At 33.0% G+C, this 25,254-nt stretch overlaps 1 protein-coding gene across 2 annotated transcripts; it reads left to right on the top strand.

The window, feature by feature from the left end:
- Positions 1 to 363: 363 nt before the first annotated feature.
- On the top strand, positions 364 to 23,562 carry SPOPL (speckle type BTB/POZ protein like). 2 transcript variants are annotated; one of them, XM_008070544.1, is made up of 10 exons: positions 364 to 503; positions 680 to 801; positions 1,073 to 1,224; positions 2,779 to 2,906; positions 9,682 to 9,859; positions 9,940 to 9,995; positions 11,422 to 11,544; positions 14,981 to 15,123; positions 15,212 to 15,265; positions 19,222 to 23,562. In XM_008070544.1, the coding sequence occupies exons 1-10, from the start codon at positions 426 to 428 to the stop codon at positions 19,364 to 19,366; spliced, it is 1,179 nt and encodes a 392-aa protein (XP_008068735.1). In that variant the 5' UTR covers positions 364 to 425; the 3' UTR covers positions 19,367 to 23,562. The 2 variants fall into 2 exon arrangements, with proteins under 2 accessions (XP_008068735.1, XP_021574480.1); XM_021718805.1 differs by lacking the exon at positions 15,212 to 15,265.
- Positions 23,563 to 25,254: the final 1,692 nt, after the last annotated feature.

Raw genomic sequence — 25,254 nt, forward strand, 5'->3', positions numbered from 1 at the left:
ATGAAGATTTCAATGGTAAAGTGAAGGGAGGTGAATCTGATATTCATTGCTGTCTTTGTATGATATTCTGTGATTTTATGTATATTGTCTTACTTCTAAGCTATATGTTTTCTTTTTATTTGTGACGTTTTGGAAAGTATGCCTTGACAAAATAATTTTATCTACAAATACTAAGTTTATTTTAGATTTCAAGTGTTTTGTGTTACAAAAGTTTATTGATTCATTTTATAACATAAAATTATTTTAAATCCTCACATGTTCCTTCATCTAATTTGAGATAATAAATGTTTCATGACTTTTTAAATACATATTCTCTTTTGATTTTTTAGTTAAAATCAGTAAATTAAACTCATTTTCATTTGTAGGCAAAATACTCAACTGTGTGAGATACTTCGTAAATTCTAAAAGGCTGCACTAAAGTGGCAATGTCTCGGGAACCCACTCCACCTCTGCCTGGAGATATGTCTACTGGTCCTATAGCAGAAAGCTGGTGTTATACACAGGTACATATTAAAAATGACTTACCTTATGTCATTTATAAGTTTTACAGAATTTTGAGAATATATTATCAAATGCTTTGTCATAGTTACTAGAAGTGTTAAAAGACTGGATCATAGGATGTGTAACAAGTTAAAAGTATGAATCATCATTATTAAAACAGTTTTCTCAATCTCTTTAGGTTAAAGTTGTGAAATTTTCATACATGTGGACCATTAATAATTTCAGTTTTTGTCGAGAGGAAATGGGTGAAGTGTTAAAAAGTTCAACATTTTCATCTGGCCCAAATGACAAAATGAAATGGTAAGGTTTTTGTTTGCTTTGGATTTTTGTTTTTGATGTGATTATCAGCTACTTATGATTTTGTTGTTGTTATTGTTATTCACAGTGACTATTAATCTAATTTTATATTAGATTGGTAATAATGTCTTAATAGTGTGGAGAATTATAAAGAACTGTGGGATTATGGACAGAAGTGTTGTGATATTAATTAACAAATAATTTCAGTATTGCTTCTCTCTTTTGAACAATTCTAGTATTACATTCCTCCATATGAGCCTGTTTTTTATTTTAGGTGCCTGAGGGTAAACCCAAAGGGATTAGATGATGAAAGTAAAGACTACTTGTCCTTATATTTGCTTTTAGTCAGCTGCCCCAAAAGTGAAGTTCGAGCAAAATTCAAATTTTCCCTTCTGAATGCTAAAAGAGAAGAAACAAAAGCAATGGGTAAGTGACATGCAAACTGATGGAAGACATTTTTGTGTAACTATATACTGTGGTTTCTGCATTTTTACCTGGTAAAATTTGGCATTTTTTCTTCTTCACTAAAACTTGCTTGAGTAAAAACATTTAATTTGGCCTTATTGAAATTCCAGCATAAAGCTACGATTATTTTACTACGTGTTAGACTTCATAAACCATATAAAAGTAGTTAATGATATTAATATCAATATTTGACTTCGTGTCCCAAAATGGATACTTGTCGCTTAGAAAAATCGTTGCTGTTAGGGTGAGGTTCCACAAGGTTCCTGGTTCTTGCCTAGCATGTCTAACAAACGTTCAGGAAGCATTTCCCTTCTCCCTTGCCTTTTTCACCATTTAATAGAATCTGAAGAACAAATAAAGAGATGGAATGCCCTGATATTTTGTTACTGGAATTTTTTTGCTAAGAAGATTCAATACTGACTGAAAGGAAATTAGTGTTTCTTAGTTCTGTGGCTGTTGAATTCAGTCCAATATTCACATATATAACTATCTGAAATGCTGTAGCCTAGAGGTTAATAATAGAAGAATATTGTAGGAAATATATGTTGTACATAGTAGGAAAATATGTTGTGAACTGCTACATTAAATTTTAAATATTTTCTAGAAGTGAATTACAGAATCAGGTAACTTGATTACAAAATCACACACACATTTTTAAAGAATATCTTTAATGCCAAAATGATACATATTTTCACTTATATTTAAACATTGTCTTGTTTTTAAGATGATAAAGTATTTCTGTTAGATTTATTGCTGTTTTTCCTCCTCCATTTTATTTTAAATGGTGAATGTTTGCTGTAGAGGATCGTGTTTATTTTATAGTACACAGTTGTTATATAGTGTACATTAGGCATTTGAAACATTTACTTCAGATATTTATTCAATCTATTACAAATTGTACTATAAAAACATCTACGGGGCTTTGAACTTTTTTTTAGGGAGAAGGAATATGACTAGATACTTAGGAATGATAATGGACTTTATTTGATTTTTTTCATTAGTTAATGGATTTTTCTGTAGTTGACTAAAAGTTAAATCAATGGGATGGGAGTACCAGCAATGCTTAAAAATTGCCTTGATAATTAGGGACATCTATTTTTAAAGGAAGAAGCAGGAAATAAGATGTATTTTTCTAACTAGATTCTGATATTAGATGATGAATAGTATATATATATCAACATATTTTGATCCTATTTCATTGTTTTTAGGTCCTAGATTTAAGAAAATATATTTTTCCTTCTCCATGAGATTTGATCTGGCTTTTTTGCTTAGAGATCAGAATGTCTGAAATTAAGCTCATTGATGGTGACCAGAATTTGAGTAGCCATGTAGAGTGATCTGTTTCTACCTGACTTAACTTTTATGACATTTTAATATGAACACAAGTATCTATAATGTTTATAATGGATATATTGGAAGTCCTGTTTTTGCACATCTTATTTAATTGTGTTATCATTAAGAAAAATGTCTCTTGGATATCTGTTTTATTTAAACTTCTATTTTGTTTTTCACCAGAAAGCCAAAGAGCATATCGATTTGTGCAAGGGAAGGACTGGGGTTTTAAAAAATTCATTAGAAGGGATTTCTTGCTTGATGAAGCTAATGGTCTTTTACCAGATGACAAGCTTACATTATTTTGTGAGGTAGGTACCTTTTTTCCCTGAGGAATTCCTTGGTTATGTTTAGTGGTATCACAAAAATATAAACTGGATTAAGATTATTTTAAAAATCAAGTAATTGGTGTGGCTGATTATGTTTCATTTGTAAGTTTGTAGTGTAGTATCTATGTGTACATTCCTAAATACCTTCTTCATTCTCAATAACTGACACAGACAATTTTTTTTATCAGCTTGATCAAATTAGTAGACATTATTACACAGAGTTTATCAGTTTGAGTCCAAAAGTACCTAAAAAAAAATTGGAAAGCTTCTTGATTATGCACGCAATTGGATTAATTTAATCAAAGAAGTAGCTCTCAAATTTTTAAGGTTTGCGTATGTCTGTGACAGACTTATGAGGTGCATTGATATGCATTAAATGGCATATATTGAATATTCAGCATTTCCTCTACCAATAATTTACACTCAATGATTTGTCCTAATTTGAGTTTTTGATTTGCTTTTTTCATTATCATTAAGTAGTTTTATCTATATGAATTTTTGAGATTCATCTTTGGAATGAATTGAAGAATCATATTGTGTTATCAGTATAGTTTTTAGAGAATATATCAATAACAATTGAGAAAATATCAATAACAATTTTATTGAAATGCTTAAGGCAGTTGATAATTTTCATGAAAAAACCAGTTGAAAAGATTTTGATCGAGTAAACCCCACATTAAATATATTTTAACAGATTATTGAGGACAGATGAGTGTCTTGGAAACATAGTAACTTTCTTAACTACTGCTAAGTTAGCTTTAATCACTTTATAGTAAATGTGTACAATTTTTTTGGCAAGATGACGAACTCATTGTATGACATTATGTTTTGTTAGAAAAGTCATTGAAATATGGCCCCAGAGACTATATACTTCATCTTATTTTTACTTAGACAAGTTAAGTGAACTGTATGATGATTTTGTTATGAATATAATTATTTGGTTGACAAAGCACATACTACACATCTCTTGAGCAGGACTTATTAAATAATTTGAAAGAAAACTAATGAAAGCATTTATTGCCAGTAGGCAGATATTCTAAGTAGTATTCTAAGCAAATATAGGCTATATTATATAAAATTTTTAACAATCTTAATGTACAGTCTTCCAGAATTTTAGCAATTGTCCTAAATTATAGCATGTTAAACATAAAAGAAGTTTCACAACTCAAAGGACCTTAAAGGCTATTTAGTCCAATTTTAACAAAAACAAAAAATGATTTCAGTTATATTCTTTTTGTGAATTAGCTTTTTAGAAAATACTTTTTTTGAAAAATAAATTTAGAAATTATTTTGTCAATTAAAAAACTGCTTACAGAGAGTTTCCTAAGTATATTCTACTGGAACCTAGACAAACAAGAAATTCAGAATTAAGGCTGAAATTAAGTTTAGTATCTTTTTTTGATATTTAATTTTGAAGTATGCTTAATATCCATATGCTAGATTATACATGCTAGCAACCCCCTAAAATTAGAACCCACCATGACATACATTTTTAAGTTGGCATTGATCTGATTCACTTTTGAATCCTGAAATAGAAAACTTTTACTGATGTAGACATTTATACCCTGGGCATCATATTTAGCATAGGTGGGCAAAGAGTACCTTTAGCCAACAATCTTCGTGCCCTCCGTTGTTTTTTCTACCCCTCTCACGGATGCCCTTCCTTCTACAGCATCACCAGCACTGCTTGCAGAAGAGGAGGAAGCATTGCACTGCCCTACCTAAAGAACTGCCTCCTCCCCCTCCCCTGCAAGTGGTGCTGTAGACAGGTAAGGCAGTTGGGTGCTACCCTTTTTGTGTAAAACATAGCTTAATCTTGCAAGTTACATATAGTGGTTGAAGTGGCCAGAAATAGATGAAGATTTGTAGCAGTGTATTCAGCTCTGCCCTCTCGTCCAAAGTGATACAGAACTCAAGAATTGAGGAATAAATAGGAAAAATAGAAAATCGGTTAGATTAATTCATCTTTTGAAATTCAACAAATTTTAAATACTCTGTCTCCAGATTTATGCCACTTCATGGTATACAGAGATATATATACATACAGATTAAAATATGGATAATGAGTATTTCATAAAGTTAAAAGAATTCATTTTTAAGGACACAACTTTTTTTCCTATCCTGTTTTTCATTTGCTAAGATAGTGTCTTAGTCCATTTTGTGGTGCTGTAACAGAATACCTAAGACTAGTAATTTAAAAATAACAGAAATTTATTGGGTCATGGTTCTGGAGGCTGGAGAGTTCGCAATAGAGGTTGCATCTTTTTGTTGTGTCATAACATAAGGCATCACATGGTAGAGAGAGGGAGAGGGAGATAAGAAAGGTAGAATGGAGAAAGGGAGTGTGTGCATTTGTGCACCGAATTTGCTTTAATAAACCCACTCTCTCAATAAAAACATTAACCCAAAGACAATCCATTTATGAGGTCAGAGTCCTCCTGACCTAATCAACTCTGAAAGGTCTCACTTCTCAGCACTGTTATATTGGAGGTCAAATTTGCAACACATGAACTTTGCAGAACACATTCAAACCACAGCACATTGATCACCTTTCTGTTTTAAAGTACTTGTAATGGTAGATGGAAGTTGGGTTTCATTTTCTACAAAACTCTTTCTTTGCAAAATGAAAAGTTGACTACCCAATTTCTGTCACCAGTTTTTTAAAAATGATACCTATGTATGAAAGCCAAAAAGTCTAATATCCACTATTCTAAAAGATAATGTGAAGTTAGACTATTAAAAGTTTCTCACTTTGGACCCAGTGTGGGGGATGGTTAGGTAGTCTATTAGAATGGCAAAATTGTAGTCCTGTGAAGCTTTGAAAAGTTCTGGCTTTTAGAATTAATTGGAAAATTCAGATTTTTAAAAATTGGAACCAGTCAGTACCTTAGTTCTACACTAGAGGAGACCCAACTTTTCAGGTGGTCACAGAGTTGACTTAATCCCTCAAATGTTCATTTTTAGTCTAAATCATATTCTCAGGGTTGAGCCAAAAGTAAATTTGAAAAAGTGCTGTCAGATGAATTTGAAACTTTGATTTGCAGCATTTGACAATTTTGTGTATTGTGCATTTGCCCTTTTTTTAATTTTGAAAGAAATGCAAATTTGACCTCAGGAATCTCAGCCTTTTTCCTGAATTTTTTATTCTAGGTTCCATTAAGTAAGAGTATTCATTACCTGTATTTGAATATGTAATAGATAAACTAAATTTTTGTCATTTTCTTAATTGTAGGTATCAAGAAAATAACCATCAGAATTCATTGCATATCAATTTTTAATTAGATCATTAATTTCTGCTCTTTAGTCTTTTGAATACTCTTTGGAGTATAAAATGTTAATTAAGTGTCTTAGTTAAAATTTGTAATAATACTAGGAAAATAGGTATACAAATCCTTCTGAATTATGATTGCTTATACAAAATGTAAATACAACATCATTAATATCTGTGATAGCTATGCCTCATAATATCTTTATTTTTTAATTTGTTTATATCTGCCTATTTTTTGCCACATTTCTACATTAAGTATATTATTTTGAATTCGATTAAGAGACAGTATGTAGAATTTAGGAAATTGTTTTCTAAATTAAATATATCATCACATTTTTATAACTGTACTGTTTATATTAGGCAAGTCATTGAACAGATCCAATTCTTTCTATCTAGAAATTTCAAGTGCAGTGCTTGATATGAGCAAATAAATACCGTCTGGGTGCTAAAAAAGCTGATCCCTAGCTAAACCTTGAATGTTTTATATCATTAGGTTTTAATGTATAGTAGAACAGGCAATCAGGTAAGGATTAGTGAAGCTCTTTTTTCTACTTTGTATTTACTACAATTTTAGAGATGATTTGAGTGATTAAAAAATTGATAGGATAGGAGAACTTTTAATGGTGGATTTATTTATGTAAACTATCTTGGCTCCCATATTTAGAAAAACATCTCACAAGATTGTTGTCATAAATACTTTTTATCATAATTTAATTAAAGTAATGTTACTAATTTAAAATAATATCAAAAATATTATTTTGTATAAAGAGCCACGAGAAAAGGATTCTGGAGATTTAGGTTTAATCTTCCTCTGATTCTAACACATTGTTATTTATGATACTTTATTTCTTTTGTCTTGAACTCAATTTGAAATCTCTTTATAAAATACAGTGAATGGATTAGATGATTTCTGTGACTCATGATTTCAGGAATTATGCAAGTTGAGAGAAAACAGTGGTTAATAAAAATATTCTCTGAGCTGGGATAGTGGTTTACACCTGTAATCCCAGAATTTGGGGAGGTTGAAAGGAGAGGATTATCTGAGCCCAGTAGTTTGAGACCAGCCTGGGCAATGTGATGAGACCTCAACTCTACATTAAATCAAAAAAATTAGCCAGGAGTGTTGACACATGCCTGTAGATTTGTAAGGCTGAGGTGGAAGGATCACCTGAGCCCATCATGGTTGAGGCTGCAGTGGCCATGATCATGCCACTGCTCTCCAGCATGAGCAACAGAGTGAGACTCCAACTCAAGAAAAAAATATTATCTGAAGAATAAAAGCTGTCTAGTTTTTCTTTAGAAGTATGCTTTCATTCACGTGAGATATGTATTTGTACATCTGGGTGAATTGGAACTTCTGAGACTTAACACATTTGCAGCTGGCAAATTTTTCACTTTCCTAATACTGATAGCGGGTGAAAATAAAATCTAAAACTGGTTGCTGCAAACTTCTGTTGTTAAGCACAAGTGAGATGGTCTTTTCTAGACTGTCACCTTTTTCGCAATACAGCTGAAAGTTGCAGACATGTCCAGTATTTGCCTCAGACACCACTCTGACTAGTACTCCATACTTTGTATTTTTATTCGGATTATAAACCCGAAAAGACAGTTTTTCATGATGAGGTGAATTTACATTAACTGCAACCAGGAATAGAATTTGAAATGATGTAAACTCATGTCAGTGGTCATGAATGAGTTAATATTCTCCAAACATTTTACATTAGAACATTATTATACTTTTGTGTTAGTATGTTAGTAATTTGAATCAATCCATTTCTATTTTCTATATAGTTGACTATACATGTGTCCTTATTTATACTTTTATTTAATAAGAGCCTTATGAATGTTTTTAAATGAATGTACCTATCTACTGCAGTATAAGACTTAGCACTTTAATACAATGGTAACTAATATAGTACTTCTTGTTAAAAAAAAAAAAAAGATTCATTTACACCGACATATTTGCTTTACTAGTTAAGGTAGTATTTTCTTTAATTTATTAAACATAATATGAAATTTCCAATAATATAATAGAATACCTTTTCTTAAAAGTGATATGTAAGACTTAGTCAATAGTGTTTTAGGATATTTTATTTAGTATGTGGTCAACTTTAGTGGCAAATAATTTAATCCATATTATGTCAGCTTCTACATAAAGACAAAGTTGTAGTCATGCTGACTTTTACTGACTGATTATTTCATAGGTAAATAAAAGGTCTATAAATCAAACTAAGTTATATTTACATTGTTCTTGCCGTTGATTTTCCATAAAAAATTCCTGTGAACTTTTTCCTGTGAAATAATTATAGTTGCTTTTGTGAAAATTCTTGTTCTGTAAGATATGTCAATTTTACTAGAGTTGAAACATGTAGGAATAACACTTTAAAAATTTACCAATTTGCATATCATAGATTAATTTTATAACCTTTATACTATAAAAAGTCACTATGACTTTTAAACAAAATACTGTTTTTATTGTATGTATAGTAAATGTTAGTAGGTTTGAAATGTGAGAAAATAAATTCCTTCACCTCACAAAAATGTCTTCTTGTTTGAATTTACATCATATTGTAGCTTTTCTGCTGAGAAATTTTTTTGTAGTGACATTGTTAAATATTCTAACCAACCAGTATATGACACCATTTGTTTACATAAAATATCATTATTTAAAAATCTACATTGTGGCCGGGCTCAGTGGCTCAGCCTGTAATCCCGCGCCTTTGGGAGACTGAGGTGAGTGGATTGCCTGAGCCTGTGGGTTCGAGACCCGCCTGGGCAGGCGAGACCTCATCTCTACAAAAAATCAAAAAATCAGCCGGGCGTGGTAGCGTGCACCGGTAGTTCCAGCTACTGGGAAGGCTGAGGCGGAAGGATCGCCGGAGCCCAGCAGGGCGAGGCTGTGGTGACTGGGAGCGACCTCTGCACTCCAGTCTGGGTGACCGACTGAGACTCCAACTCAAAAAAAACAAAAAACAACAACAACAAAATTACAAACAGTGTAGATATATATATTTTTTTGAGTTGGAGTCTCACTCTGTCGCACAGACGGGAGTGTAGTGGCCGCTCCCGGCCACCGCAGCCTCGACCTGCTGGGCTCCGGCAGTCCTTCCGCCTCAGCCTTCCGAGTAGCCGGAACTACAGGCGCGCGCTACCAAGACGGGCTGATTTTTTTGATTTATCGCAGAGATGAGGTCTCGCCAAGTTGCCCGGGCGGGTCTCGAACCCGCGGGCTCAGGCAATCCACTCACCTCAGTCTCCCAAAGGCGCGGGATTACAGACTGAGCCACCGAGCCTGGCTTGTTTGTAATTTTTTATCATTTATCTCCTATAAATTATATTCTTAAATTCAATTTCTGGATTTTAGGATTTTTGATCAGAAGTATATTGAATCGTCCAAGTGATCTTAAACAAAAAAAAATTTAGGTATAGACTTATAACTAATTATTAATATTACTTTGTGTGTTTTTCTTGCCATCCGTTTTTTATTAGGTGAGTGTGGTCCAAGATTCAGTAAACATATCGGGACATACTAATACAAATACTTTGAAGGTGCCTGAATGTCGACTAGCAGAAGATTTAGGTAATCTCTGGGAAAACACAAGATTTACAGATTGCAGTTTTTTCGTGAGAGGACAAGAATTTAAAGCTCATAAATCTGTACTTGCAGGTACTTTCTACTTTTGGATAATACAGTACATTTAATAAAATAACTTTATGCATAAAATAATGTGCTTAATCTTGTTACAGCTCGATCCCCAGTTTTTAATGCCATGTTTGAACATGAAATGGAAGAAAGCAAAAAGGTAAACATGGCTTAAAAGCTAATATTTAATTTATACAAATGTAAAATAGTGGGTGTATGTTTTAAAAGTAACTGCATGTTCTTGTCTTACTGTGATAAGTAGAGAAAAATTTTAGAAACAAATAGAAAGATGGGGAAAAATGTTCTCTATAATGAAATAATAGATGTAATTCAATGTGAATGTGTAGTAAATATCCCAAGGAACAGGTACGTTTATGTCTATCTGGTAGGTAAATAAATGTTTTGTTATTCAGAATGAGTTATCCAAAGGACCATTCTGCTTCATAGCTATTTGAGGAGCCTCTCAAGATATATATTCCCCATTTCTAGACATTATGGGTTGATTTTGGAATTTGTTTTCTAGCAACAAAATGTCTACATTCTTTAATCACTAAAATGAGAGAATACCTAATAGGTGTAGCATAAAGGACACAGATTACATAAGTATTATTTTACACTAACCGTAATCAAGATTTACCTATTTGACTTCTCCAGGTATTTCTTTCACCTGTCCCCTTGAAATGTAGTTATTTTAGAGACCACAGGTTGATTATTTGCTGGTTGCCTTAGGGCTCCAACTGGACAACTCCAGAGTTTATTCATGTGGCTCACTTTATTCTTTTGGGAGAACTAGAGGCTGCAATAAATTAACTGCTTGCTTCTCTGATGTTTGCTTGGGGATGTGCTATGATCATCTTTCTGATAATTTTCAAAGGGTCAGAAAGGTTTGCTGTTGTTTAGAGTTAGATATTTAACTTCAGTGATCTCAAGTGAGAAGCCAAATACAAAAATATAGAAGTAAAAAACACTAGTCCTCTTTGAATATGTTTAAGATGAGCAAGGAGTGCCAGTATATAACAGTACATGCCATTTTTGCAAAGGGGTGAGTTTTGTGGTAATGAGTTTTGCTATTTTCTCAAATATTTAGCCCTACGTTTGCTTAATGCTGGGAATAGAACGGTGGGGTATAGGGTCTTAGGTATTGTCTTTTGACCCAAGAATTCAACAAAGAAAACAGTTAATAGCCATTATCTTTTAGGATGGAGATCATAAACTTAACAAAGATGTATTTTGTTTGGCCTAGTTTTGTTGGCCTAATTTTTAATTGAGAAATTGAGGTTTATATTCCCACTTGGTAGTGTTTGACTTGGTACGAGAACCAGAGTGTGAGCTCCCCTCCTGGGCCATGGTTCTCACCTCTCCTACACTGTATGCTTTTCCTCTTAGACTTGCCTACTTCATTCTACCTAATTACCTTAATGAAGACTTACTTTTCTCAGTTTTAAAGTAGAGTTTAGAAATATCTGTATATTTGAGTTATAAACTTTTAGTGTAGATTTGGGGCTTTTAAATTACTGTCAAGATTCACTTTAGTTCATTTTGTGTGTTCACATTCTTTACATTTTTTATATTGTTTCCAATATCAGAATCGAGTGGAAATAAATGACTTAGACCCTGAGGTTTTTAAAGAAATGATGAGATTCATTTACACAGGGAAAGCACCAAACCTTGACAAAATGGCTGACAACTTGTTGGCAGCTGCAGACAAAGTAAGTAATTAGGTCTTAAAGAACTGAAAAATGTCCTCAAGCTTGATGTATATAGAAAACTGTCATCAAATGAAAACTCCAAATAGCTAACACTATTTGTAAATGGCTCTTGAGAGTTTTTTGAAATAGCATACTATGTGATAATATGAAAATTAGATTTTTTAAAAAGTCAACAAGATGTAAAAATATCTTGGTGCCAGGAAGAAGTGATTTTTCCTCCCATAGGAGATTAAACTGTAAATTTAGTAGTTTCAAGTGTATATTGACTCCCTTTTATAAGAACACACACTGGCAGATATAATTTGTTGTAATTTTCAGATATTCTTCTTTTAAGATATAGTTCATGACCTTTTAAAAACAGAAGTTGCTGAATAATATGTATAGTTTAATTATCTGTATGTATAGATTTGCTTTTTTAATTTAACAGTGTAGAAAGAGAAAAAACAATGTTAACAATTTATAATTCTCTTTTGTAATGGTGATTTCTTAAAGGTAGATAAACTGCAAATATAACAGAAAATTTTTAAGCCAGTGGTTAAAAATTATCCTACAACTATCCTAAAAGCACATTCAGTATATAAGCACACACGTGTGTGTGTGTGTGTGTGTGTGTGTGTGTGTATCTATGTCTATGTCCATACACAACATTTGAAAACTATTTCCATTGGAGGAAACTGGGCCAAGTGTATATGGAATCAATTATTTGTTACAACTGTTTGTGATCTACAACTATCTTATTAAAAACTTAATACCATTTACAATAGCATAAAAAAAGATTAAATACATAGACCTAAATCTGACAAAAGTTGTTCAAGACTTATACTTTGAAAATTACAAAATAAAGCTAAGAGAAATTCAGGAAGACTTAAATAAGTGAAGAGAAATCTTGTTCCTGAACTGAAAGTCTCAATATTGTTAAAATGTCAGTTCTCTTTAAAATTGATAGTGTATTCAACATGTCCCTCTAAAAATCCTAGCAGGCTTTTCTTTTTTTCATAGATATATCTATATCTATAGAAAAGTATCCAATGAAAATGCCAAGTAACTTGGACTATTTATAGATGGCTCTTGAGAGTTTTATGAAATAGCATACAGTGGGATAATATGGAAATGAGATTTTTTTGAAAAAATCAAGATGTAAAAATATCTTTGAGCCAGGAAGAAGCAAATTTGACAAGCTGATTTAAGATTATGTAATACCTTTGAAAAACAGGATGAAAATAGAGGACTAACACTGCCTGATATCAGGAGTTTCTATAAAGCTAGTAATTAAGACAGCGTTATATTGTCATCAAGACAGATAAATAACTTAAAGGAACAAAATAAAGAGTATAAAAATAGACCATCACATATGTGGATATTTAATTTTTGACAAAAGTGCAAAGACAATTCAGTGGAGAAACTAATCTTTATACCAATGATACAGGAATAATCAAATACCCATATGCACAAAAAATGAACTTTTATACATACCTCACACTATATAACAAAAAGTAATGCAAATGAATCATAAGTCTAAAAATCTTTAACTTCTAAAAGGAAGTATAGGAGAAAGTGTTTGTAATGATTTCTTAGCAGTGACAGCAAAACATGATCCATAAAAGAAAAATGGTCAAATGGACTTCAGTGAAATTCTAAACTTTACAATAAAAAGATTAGCCACAGACTGGGAGAAAATATTTGCATAGTATATATCTAATGAGCAATTTTTATTCTGAATTTATCTGACCTTTATTCATACTATATAAATAGCTCTCAAAACTCAGATATAAGAAAAAGTGTTAATTTTTAATTTATTAAAATTTATTAATCTATTAAAATTTGTTAGTTATTTCTGAAAGTGAACAAAATGTTTAAGTAGACACTTTCTGAAATAATTTTAATGAAATATGTTAAAAGATACTCAATATCATTGGTCATTAGGGAAATGTAAATTAAAAGCCATCATTATAATGGCTAAAATTACAAAGACTATACTAAGTGTTGTCAAGGATGTGAAAGAACAGGTTTCTCATATACCAAAAATGTGGAAGAATTAGGACTTTCATATGCTGCTGATAAGAATGTAAAATGGTACAACTACTTTGTAAAACTGTTAGCCAGTTTATTTGAAAAGTTAAAAATAAACTTATTGTGATCCAAGGAGTCTATCTGTACATTTTTACCTAAAAGAAAAAAAAAAATACCTGTACATAGACTTGTATATGAATAACAACTTTATTTGTAATAGCTAAGAACTGTAAACACCCAAATATTTATCAATAGTAATGGATAAACAAATTGTAGTATATCTATGCATGATGGAATTAAAAGAATTGAACTATTTATACCCAGGCAGAGATGTGCATATATCTCAAAACAATCATACTGAATGAAAGAGTCAAACATGGGCCAGGCGCAATGGCTCACGCCTATAATCCCAGCACTTTGGGGGGCCGGGGTGAGAGGATTGCCTGAGCCTGTGGATTCAGACCAGCCTGGTCAACTTAGTGAGACCTCATCTCTACAATTAAAAAAAAAAAAAAAAAATCCAGGCATGATGGCACATGCCTGTAGTTCCAGCTATGGAAGACTGAGGCAGAAGGATCACCTGAGCCCAGTAAATCAAGGCTGCAGTGGCCATGAATGTGCCACTGCACTCCAGCCTGGGCAACAATGAGACTCCAACCCCCCCAAAAAGGAAAGCCTAACAAAAATGAGTACATATTGCATTATTTTATTTATAGAAAACTCCAGAAAATGCAAACAAATTTGCAGTGATAGAAAGCATATCAGAGGTACTGCCTGAGGTGGGGCAAGAAGGAAAGATGACAAAGGGGTAGAAAGAAACTTTGAGGGAGGATTTGGTATATTTATTATCTTGAGTTGATGATGATTTTATGGCTGTATAAACTTGTCAAAGAATGAACCTTATGTGTACTTCATTTATTGTATGTCAGTTACACCTCAGCGAAACAGCTCCACATGTTATATTACATAATATACACAAATAACTGCAAGAATTTTCATTGGTTATGAATATGATTTGTTTAGCTTTATAATGAATTCACTCTTTAAGACTGATTGGTTGGCAGTGGTGTAGATTGTGGTACACTTTAGTGTTTGAAATAGTAGAGAAGAGACATATACTCATTAAGAATATTGAGTTATAAGGTAGTTTCTTAGTATAAACCCTACTGTAAAAATTCACTGTATTTTGCACTTGTGCAAATTTAAATTTTCCAAAGAAAGTTAGTTTTCTAAATTCATTTATATTTTCTTCATACTAGGTTAAAACAATAACTTAAAGATGTTAAGATAATCTTAGCTTAGAGAATAATATGCTTTAACTTTATTTTCTGAGTTACAAATATATTGTTTTGGAAACTTGTAGTAATGTGTGATGGCTATATTCATCTTGGATAGTATGTAATGATTATATTTTCATTTTGGCTAGTATGCACTGGAACGGCTGAAGGTCATGTGCGAAGAAGCTTTGTGTAGTAACCTCTCAGTAGAAAATGTTGCTGATACCCTTGTCCTTGCAGATTTGCACAGTGCAGAACAGTTGAAAGCACAAGCCATAGACTTTATTAATAGGTAAGCTATGCTTATATTTCTGTGGACATGACACCTTCCACATTTCTTCACCAAACTTTTTTAAAGTGTGTTTAAATCTTCAATGCAGGTGCAGTGTACTTCGACAACTTGGGTGTAAAGATGGGAAAAACTGGAACAGCAAGTAAGATGACATCAGTTTCTGACTTAAAGTTGATCTGCATAAATGAAATTAAGTGTTTGCATAGCCTTTTGTTCATCTTCAACACGTATGAATCCAGATGTTAGTTATGGGAAACAAGCTGCTAGTGTTTTGGTTTTTTTTTTTTTTAATGACTACTTAGTGAATTTCTGAGACTATATTTAGTGCTCCCTTATAGATCAGCTTCTTATGCAAACTGAGACTGATGCTCTAATTTTTTAAGTGCATATGCTACATGGTACATAACAGAGTCTAGATATTTAAGGGCTTCTAGAGATGTAGCACTGCCCTTTCAGAAAACATTCCTAAAGGTGAGAGAAATATTCATTTAATCCCTATGAGGAACGTACCCTCCAAACTTGTTTAGCCTTTATATTTGAAGGCTAACTTGGTGCTTCTTGGACTAACCAAGTACCTTGTATCATATGCCTTATTAGGCTACCTGCCTCTTATTCCAAAAATGGTAGCAATTTGATCTTTTCTTTTTCCCTTTACCTCTAAGAGGTTGGATAGTTGCTTTATCTTTCTAAGCCTGGATCTTTTGAATATGAACTAAAATGTATTCTACTTTTTTCCTTCTCTCATTTTCAGTGACTTTTCTATTCTTTGTAATTATTTGAAATCAAAAAGGGAAAAGAGGCAGTAGGTTGAAGTTTTTGCATCTGTTTTTGATTAGTTTTGCCTATAAACTCTCAAAACCCAGTTTCTCAAATATCAAAAGTGGATATAAGAAAGCAAAAAAAAGGTATTATTTATTTAAAAATTAAATAAGTATTAACATTATTTAAACTACTAGTTAAAATAGTAAAATGAATTAGTTTGTTGATTTAACCGTTTCCCATTGCTTTCATCTGTTTTGATGAAGTTAGTTAACTGATTCCCTATTAGTTTGTGAATTCTGTTTTCTGAAGGTAAAAAATATACTTAAATTATTGGTTGTATGTATTGGTCAGTATATGGTAACAGGATATCTTCATAGTATGTGATCCTAAAAAAAATAATTTTGAATTTAAAATGTACTATATTAGCAACAAATAACAGTTTGTGATTCTTTGTACTTAGCCACTGTCTAGCTCTAGTTTTACTCTATTACTGAAATATTTTACATTGTGTAACTTCTTTGGTGTAAAAAAAAAAAATAGCTTATTTTATACCCCTCGGAGAAGCTGTGTTGTATGTACAGGCATTCAGTAGATATTTTATTCAATTAATAAATGAAAATATCAGATTTATTAGGAGGTATTCATGTGATTCTAAACAGCTAGTTGAAATTTTAAACATAGTGACACTTGTACTTTGATGTTTGTAAATTGAAAATTATTTTGTTTATATCAGCTATTGTTTAATTGAACAAACATTTCCCTAGCATCCATAGTGTTTTAAGCACAGGGCTAGGGTACTGCATATAAAAAGAATTTGAGGGAAAATTCTTGTTCTTAAGAAATTGATCTAATAGAGATAGTTATCTGAATATATCATTTCGTTAATAATATGGTAAGCAATATGATAAAGGAGGATATATACAGGCATTTGACTAGGCCTGGAGATTGAGGATGGCTTCCTGGAGATGACTGAGCTGAGTCTTAAATCATGAATTGGACTTAGTAGAACTAAGAAGGAAGTACCAGGCATTGTAAATAAAAAGGATGGCATGGACAAATTATTTGACAAATACTTGCATTTTATTATCCAGTGAGTCCCCAAGGCACTGTGTTCAGAATAGAACATATAGCAGTGAGCTTGACAGGTATTTTCCTTGCCTTCATGGAGTTTATGATATAGCAGTAGATTAAACAAGTAATTGCAATAAAGTATGATGAGTTTATGATATAGCAGTAGATTAAACAAGTAATTGCAATAAAGTATGATAAGGAACATATGTACAACATGTGTGTGTTTTGTGTGTGTGTGTGTGTGTGTGGCATGCCCCTAGGAGCATATGGTAAAGGTACCTAACCTAATCTAGGGGTCAGAAAAAGACTTCACAAGGAATTGTTGGAAAACCAAAAAGCCTCAAGTATTGGTAGGAGTTACCCTGGTGAAGAAGAGGGAAGAGAGGAGAAAAAGTGCATCCTAGAGAAAGAAAATGTGATATGCAGTTTTTATGATGAGAAAGAGCAGTATAAGCAGTATAGTGGTGGGGGCAGGGGGGCAGAGGAAGAAGTTAGTTAATAAGAAGAAACTGGAGAGGACAGGCAGAGGTCGGATCCTGGAAGGCCATGGGAAACAGCATTAGGACTTTTAGACATTTATTTGAAGAGTAATTGGTGTCCAGTAAAGGGTTTTCAGCTGGGGTAGGGCATGATTAGGTTTACATTTTTAGCAGTCTATGCCTGCAGGGTGGAGAATGGATTGTAGGGAGGTTGGGATGGCGGTAGTAGTTGCAAAACAAGGTTAAATACAGTTAGACCAGTTGAAAAGTTATTAAAGTAGTTCAGACAAGAATGAAGGGGGAAATGAGACTTGATTGGTGACAGTGGTACTAGAGAGAAATGAAAGTATATGAGAAATACTTTGAAGGGAGAATCTATAGTGTTTGGATATCATTTGGATAGTAGGTGATAAAAGGCGGTAAGAAAGGATAGACTTGTTACTTGAGCATCTATTTTCTATGATTGCTTAGTGAGAGCATACATACTGTACATAGGGGACAGTAAGCAATTGAGTATCATGTAAAATTCCAGAGCATGGACGTGAGAGAGAGGGAGAGAAGTTAGAGAACCAGTCATAAGGAGCCATGTTTCTCTTGCTAAAGAACTTGGATATAGGCAATGGGGAACAATAAAAGAGGGCGTGAGTGATATAGTCATGTTACCGAGGTTGCATTTTGGAAGCTAGATTTGAGAGGAGCAGGATAGGAGACGAGAAGACAAATTAGGAGACTGTTGTCATAATCCAAATATAAGGTGATGTGGGCCTTAACAGTTATTCAAGACATTTTTGAAGACTTTCAGGCCTTAAAATAAGGTTTTAATGATTGTCTGGAAAGGACAAAATCTAGGGTGACTTCTGGGTTTTCTTTTTTTTTTTTTTGAGTTGGAGTCTCACTCAGTTGCCCAGACTGGAGTGCAGAGGCCACTCCCAGCCACTGCAGCCTCGACCTCCTGGGCTCCAGCGATCCTTCCGCTTCAAGCCTTCCAAGTAGCTGGAACTACAGGCACATGCTACTACGCCTGGCTAATTTTTTTTTTTTTTTATTGTAGAGATGAGGTCTCACCAAGTTGCCCAGGTGGGTCTCGAACCTGCGGGCTCAGGCAATTCAGTCACCTCGGCCTCCCAAAGTGCAGGATTACAGGCTGAGCCACCAAGCCCGGCGACTTCCGGGTTTTCAACTTGAATTACTGAGTGATGATGGAAGCTTTAACTGATGAGAAATGTAGGAGGAAGAATTTGGGGCTTGGGGAGAGAGATGATGAGTTCTCATCTGACAATCCTGAGTTTATGGTTCTTGTGGCACATCTAGGTAAAGAAAGCAAGTAGTTGGGAACAAACCTTGTGAAAAAGCCTAGGATTTAGCAATTCAGGAGTTAACATCAATGAATATGGTAGTTATATTGTGAAAAGTAGATGAGATAGAATGACTAATACATGTTAAGAGAGAAGAGTAGTTCTATAAAACCTTGTAAGAGGCAGGTAAAAGAAGAGAAAGGGGCCCTTAAAAGAGCTGGTACAGAAATGTTAACAATGAGAGAACTATGGAGACCAATGCCACATACTTCAGGGGAATAGAACTTTCAGAAAAATTTAATACTTTTAGTTGCCACAGAAAATACCAGTATGATAAAGATGATGTTTTAATAAAATCAAATGGTTTGAACAAATAGAGAGGTAGACAGTGTTTGAATATTTTGAAATTCACAAATTTTAAAAAATTGACAATGCAGCAGTGTATTTTGGAAAGTATTCTTTATTAAACATCTCTTAATTTTATTTTTCAGCCAAGCAACCGACATAATGGAGACATCAGGGTGGAAATCTATGATTCAGTCTCACCCTCACTTAGTAGCAGAAGCCTTCCGAGCACTAGCATCTGCACAGTGTCCACAGTTTGGCATTCCACGCAAACGGCTAAAACAGTCCTGAAATCTTCCATGAACAGTAGAAAAATGGAATTGACTTTTACTCCTCCAGATCCAGAAGGATTCTAATACACAAACCATAAACAAGAGTTGTTTCTGTTATTTTGTCCACAGAACAGAAACTGAAAAAAGCATATTGCTTGCATTTCAGGTGGATAATTTATGGTTTATTCTTCAGCTTTAAATTAGACTGATTAATTCACTTCAAGGCCTTAAATTATCTTCTCAATGACTTCTCTTGTTCATATAATATTTTAATTTTTTTCTTGTGCCTTGTCATTTTGACCAAGGCTATGCAAGATTGCACTAGCTCCATAATGCAGTAATATTGATAACTGAAGATAATAAGTTCAAAAAGATCTTCCATTATGTTTGAGAAAAGAAAAGTGAATTTTATAGGGTTTGTCCTATGCTATCTCAAAGTTTGAAACTAGGTTCTCCTTAAAAGCACTTGTATTGGGGTTTACCAGTAATGTCTCCAGTCTAAGTTCTATAAATTTAGGAGAACTTGCTTACCTTCAAGGTAAGTTATGGCAATACACTGCTTCACTTCTAATTTATTTTTCATTTCAGGGGGCAAATATGCAATGAGTTGGCCCAAATTTTTAGTGAAATTTGTGATGTTTGTCTGTATGTTAACTGTCCAACAAACTGTGGGTTGTCAAGTTTACAATGACTGAGAACTGATTGTTAAGATTTCATGAAGAAAGCATGTAATGTATGGAAATAATTTTTTTTTAAATTTATAGTGACCACATTTATATGAAGAATTCTGTACATGTTAAAAGTAGGATGACCAAATGTAAATTTAATAAGTGGGCCAATTAAGAAAGCTATATATGCACTTTTAATGTGTAATTTTTGTATGCTGAATGGTACATATATTTTTTTGCTTTTGAGGGAATTAATAAGGTATAGTTAATTGTGTCTTAACTTTTGAAAGAATTTTTTAAGACAAATGGAGGCAACTGGGATGTTGTGATGATAGATGAGAAAAGATATCCTTGATTATAGTTAAATTGGTTTGGATTGAAGATATTCGTTATTGAGTTTACTCCTGTTTTTCACACTTTGGAAAAGACACCTGAACAATAAACGAGTCCTGGATAGTCTACTCTCCTTCAAATAATGAACTGATGTTATTTGCCTGTGGGAGATGCATACTAAAGGAGAGAACGCTTAGACTGTATCAGGCCACACTGAACCTTCGCCCACCCTGTTTTTTCCTTTGTATTTCAGTTACTGTACTAACATTGTGGATGATACTGAATTTCTGCATAATGTGAACAGGATAAACTATTTATAAACTGCTTTTCATGGGCCAGTTCCTTATTATAAGTGAGTTTTAGCTTTAAACACATACACACATTCAGTGTTTGATAGTTGTGTTCTTAACAGAGTTATTCTGGTGCATTATCCTGGAGAAGCAGGAGCAGTCAGTGTCAGATCCTACTTCTGACTTACTGTGGTAGTGACAATGTGCTTCTTAAACAAGATTTATATTTGACCACAAGGGTAAAAGTGTGTCACTGGAAAAAAATGCATATTCCTGTAGGTTTCCATACAGTTTTATTCTTCAGATTAAGATTTATATAATTTGTTTATTTAATTTTTGCATTCAGGACAAAAGGAAAAAAACGAAGCTTGAGGTTTTCAAATAGATATTATGTTTTGCTATCTCTTTGTTAGATGTTAACTAACTGAACAATTCTGATATATCAAGAGTGGTTTATATTTACATTGAACAAACTGTCAAATAAGCATTTGTTAAAAAAAACTCATATTTTCACATATCTTTGTTTCTTTCTGTATAGTTTCAGTTTTCGTTATGGTAACTTAAATTTGAAATTGGAAAACTCCCTTGGTAATAGAAGAAAGATTCTTACCTGGTGATGAACTTCATTCGGTGTAAGAATATTGTTGGAAGTAGACATTCACTTGCTTAATTCCACCATAAGATTGAGCCTATTATATACACACTCTTTTATGAGATGGGTCTTGCTATGTTACACAGACAGGTCTCCAACTCCTGGCTTCAAGCAGGCCTCCCTCCTCAGTATCCCAAAGTGCTAGGATTATAGGCATGAGCCACTGCACCCAGCTTATATAAACTTTTAATTTAAGATTTTTGCCGGGGTCTTATAAGAAAACAACAACTCCCTTAAGCTATAGAATTATGTTGTCATATATCAGAAAAGTACTAATCTATCCATTTATATCAAATGCACACCACACCGGCACATTGTGAATTAATTCACTTCTTGAATCTACATTTCTAACCACAAAAGTAACTTCAGTAATAATACCATATAATGAACGTTTCTGTTTATTCTTACTTACTCTAGTGCTTATTGCAGACTTAAAGATTTTATTATATATTTTTTTAATTTGGTAGCACATTTTGTACCAAAAATGTCAAACACTGTGCTGTAAGAATATCCATGTTTGTAAAAATGTCCACTTTTCAGATAATATAATGCCTACCATTATAACTAACAGAATATGGTAGTTGATTTATTTTTTATTTATTATGTATATTTTTGGTTTTTTGGGTTCTTGAGGCAATGATATAAAACTGTTAATGTAGTCTGACATGAATGCTCTAATAGCCTCCCCCTCCCTCCCTTTCTAAACTACATGCATTGTTTTCAAAATAGGCACAGATCTGTCCAGCCTTTTGAGCTATCAGCCTATTGTTGTTTCCCTCTTGTCACTTAACAGGGCTTTTTCTTAGAAAGTAGTGAGTGATTTTAAATATAACATATTATAAAAAGTCATTGGATAAACTATTCTTTAGACAAAATATAGACACTATATTTGTGCCTTTTTTATTTTTTAATTTTAATGTGTACTGATATTTGGAGCACAAATATGAAGGTGCCATAATATGGCTTGCCAATGTTACCTCCTTGAATAGTCATGTGTCATTGTCTTGAAATGGTAATTGGAGAATCTTGCATGAATTATGTCGTGTGTTTATGTATGCGTGTGCGCGTGTATGTATATGTAACTGTATTTGCTTGGGCCTTATGTGTGGTATATTCAAAAGACTGAATTTCTGAATATAGGAATAAGTTAAACGTTGAAAGTTTAGGTTAGTTGAAATATTTCATTTAAATATGCTGTATTTGGGGGGACAGTTGATTAGCAGAGGAACGATAATTCTCAAAAATGTGATCAATTTATTACTGCATGATGAAATGTGAAAAACAGTGCCTTTTTAGGACAACAGTTACAATAAAATTAAATTTTAAAATATTAACAATCTCTTGAAAAATTGTCATGAACATTATTGGTTTGTTCTTAAACTAGATCTGTGTAAGAGCTTAGATGGCCAAAAGTATAATTAATAATTTATTTACCCATTTAAATTCCGTGCATATATTTCAAATCTAAGCAGAATTCCTTATAAAATTGTGGATCCTAGATATTACTCAGTGTTACTAAAATGGAACAGGAACTTTGTTCAGTAAGTTAAGTTTTGTGAAAATCCCCAATTAAACAAGCTTTGCTCATAGCCAAGTATGCTTGAAGAGGTGAATTATTCTGACTTGGACACGCATGCTCTTTAATGGATAAAATAAATATATTCAGTGTATTCTTACAAAAGAAGGTAGGTGGATGAGTGAGTTTGTTTTAGTGTTCTCAGATTATAATGACAGCACTTTCAGCACACATAAGAGTATTTTACAAACCTTTTTTATACAGATTACAAGCTCTACTTTATTTAAGTGTTCATGGAATGATGTAAATTTTAGGTCCAGTTGAACAAATATTGAGTGCCTATCATATGCAAGACTTCCTCTTCACTAGGAATGAAATCACACCGTGTCTTCTGTTTGCAGTATGTGAACTTTATGTTTGACAAGAAATTCTTATATTTAAATCTTTTTCTGTTAGAGTTTATCATTATATACTGTAACTCAGTAAATTTTGCATTCAGTTTTTTAAAAAGAAGATATAACTTAAATGAGTCTCATTTTTGAAAATAAAATTCTACAAAAATTATTTGAAAATTAGTTCTGGGGGAAATTGATTTTCAAGATTTAAATGTATAAAAACTTGTATTGAACTTTTCAGCCTTGTTTTTAATTAGCTGATGTGAACAATGAGATACATACTACTTGTATCTTGTTGCTGAAAATATTTTTTGCATTTCAACACATTGAGTTAAAATAAAGTTGTTACTACTTATTCAGAGTTACTTGTTTTATTTTGTGTTTATTTGAAAAATGCAAACTCTTTTAGAATAGTATGATGCTTTGTAAAAGCGCCATATATTTGATATGATAAATTATGCATAGTAATTGCCTTTTCTACATTGGGAAACTGGTGTTTTTTAGAACCTACTAAAGACATTTTTGACTGTGAAATATTCTACATGTGTTTGTTTTAATATGTTTGAACCACCAACACTGAATGACTTAATCTATTGCTACATATTGTTAATATGGCACTTCTAAAAATCACTTTTTCTCTTGTCACTCCTAGCCCATCTTAATTTCAGTTATTACAGACAACTTAATCATATGCTGCTGTACCAAAGCAGATTTGGGGCAGGATATTCCTGAACCAGCTTAGTAACAGCAACACAGTGCTTTAACATTATGGCCAGTATGGCAGCAGAAAGGCACAGTGGAAAACCTTCCATGTACCCAAGACATACATACACGTACCCTGCGTTCCCCTTAAAAGAATAAAAGACTGGTTAAAAAATTCAACAATTGTCTATGAAAGCAGAGTAAAACAGGACAAGTGATTGGTCATATTCTAGATATTCCTAATGAATTGTATGTAACCTTTTACTATCTCCTCTGGCAGCCAGATCCCTTAATACATTGAGAACATTGGGATGTTGTATCTTCTCCATCTACTACCTCAGAATCATTTGTTTGTAAGAGAAGTCCAAAAGTGGCATTTGCTTTGATCACTATTTTTAAATAGAAGACACATTGGCTGATATCTTTACATAATATGTTGCTGCTGTTATGGTTTTTTTATATTTTCGGGGTTTTTTGGGGGGAGGGGGCAGAGAAGTTTGCTGCATCTGCAGTGGATGGTGGCAAACAAAGTTTGTCATTCCTGTTGTGTTTCTTTTCCACCTATCTCCATCTCCCCCTCACCCCTGCTCCTACCTTCTTGCTTTTTTGGTAAAGGATTCAGGTGTAGTCCTGTGCCCATCTGACATAACAGACAACAATTCCTGTAGTATCTTACCCTTTTGCTCAAATTCAAACCAGATACAAGCAAAGAGAAATGTGGGATTTATGAATAACAATTGTAGCACAAAAAAAGCAATCAGTACCCTGAGGACTCTCATACTCAGTTTGCTCTAAAATAGATGCATTGCCATAAGCAGAGGTTTTTAGAATGTATACTTTATAAAGTGCTTTAAAAAAAGAGTCATTATGAAAATTGAATAGGCAAAGATGAAAAATGAGAATGGCATTCAATTGAAAAAGAGTAGTAGTAGGATGCATTAAATTTGAGAACACTGGAAATAATAAACCCGACATTTGAGTCAGTAGAAGACAAGGTTGAGACATGCTCTCAAATCACAAGGCAAGAATAGATAAAAATAAAGATGATTTTGTTTAATTTCTATCAATTAGATGGAGTGCCTCACACTGTGTGGAACTCTGTTTATAGTGATAAAGTAGAAATGGTCTATGTGCTCATAAAGCCTATTTTCTTGAAGAAAGCACAGTTATAAACATAGTTTGTGATCATTGTTTTGATAGGTATACAAGAGAAGCACCTAGTCTGGAGTGGGAGTGGAAGTCCCATATAGCCTTCCTAAGGAAGTGATATCTAGACAGATTGGGAAACAGGCAGCTTAGCAGGGGTGTCATCCATCCCATTATATGAAATCTTACAGGTTGACCAAGATTC

Source organism: Carlito syrichta, unplaced genomic scaffold (assembly GCF_000164805.1).
Source record: "Carlito syrichta isolate Samal-C Ts95f unplaced genomic scaffold, Tarsius_syrichta-2.0.1 Scaffold313525, whole genome shotgun sequence".
NCBI lineage: Eukaryota > Metazoa > Chordata > Mammalia > Primates > Tarsiidae > Carlito > Carlito syrichta.

Bases quoted from the DNA above. Each gene is read 5' to 3' on its own strand.
- SPOPL (XM_008070544.1), top strand. From the start codon at position 426: ATGTCTCGGGAACCCACTCCACCTCTGCCTGGAGATATGTCTACTGGT. The intron at 2,907-9,681 runs GTAGGTACCTTT...GTTTTTTATTAG, and splicing joins AGCTTACATTATTTTGTGAG to GTGAGTGTGGTCCAAGATTC. The intron at 15,124-15,211 runs GTAAGCTATGCT...TCTTCAATGCAG, and splicing joins GCCATAGACTTTATTAATAG to GTGCAGTGTACTTCGACAAC.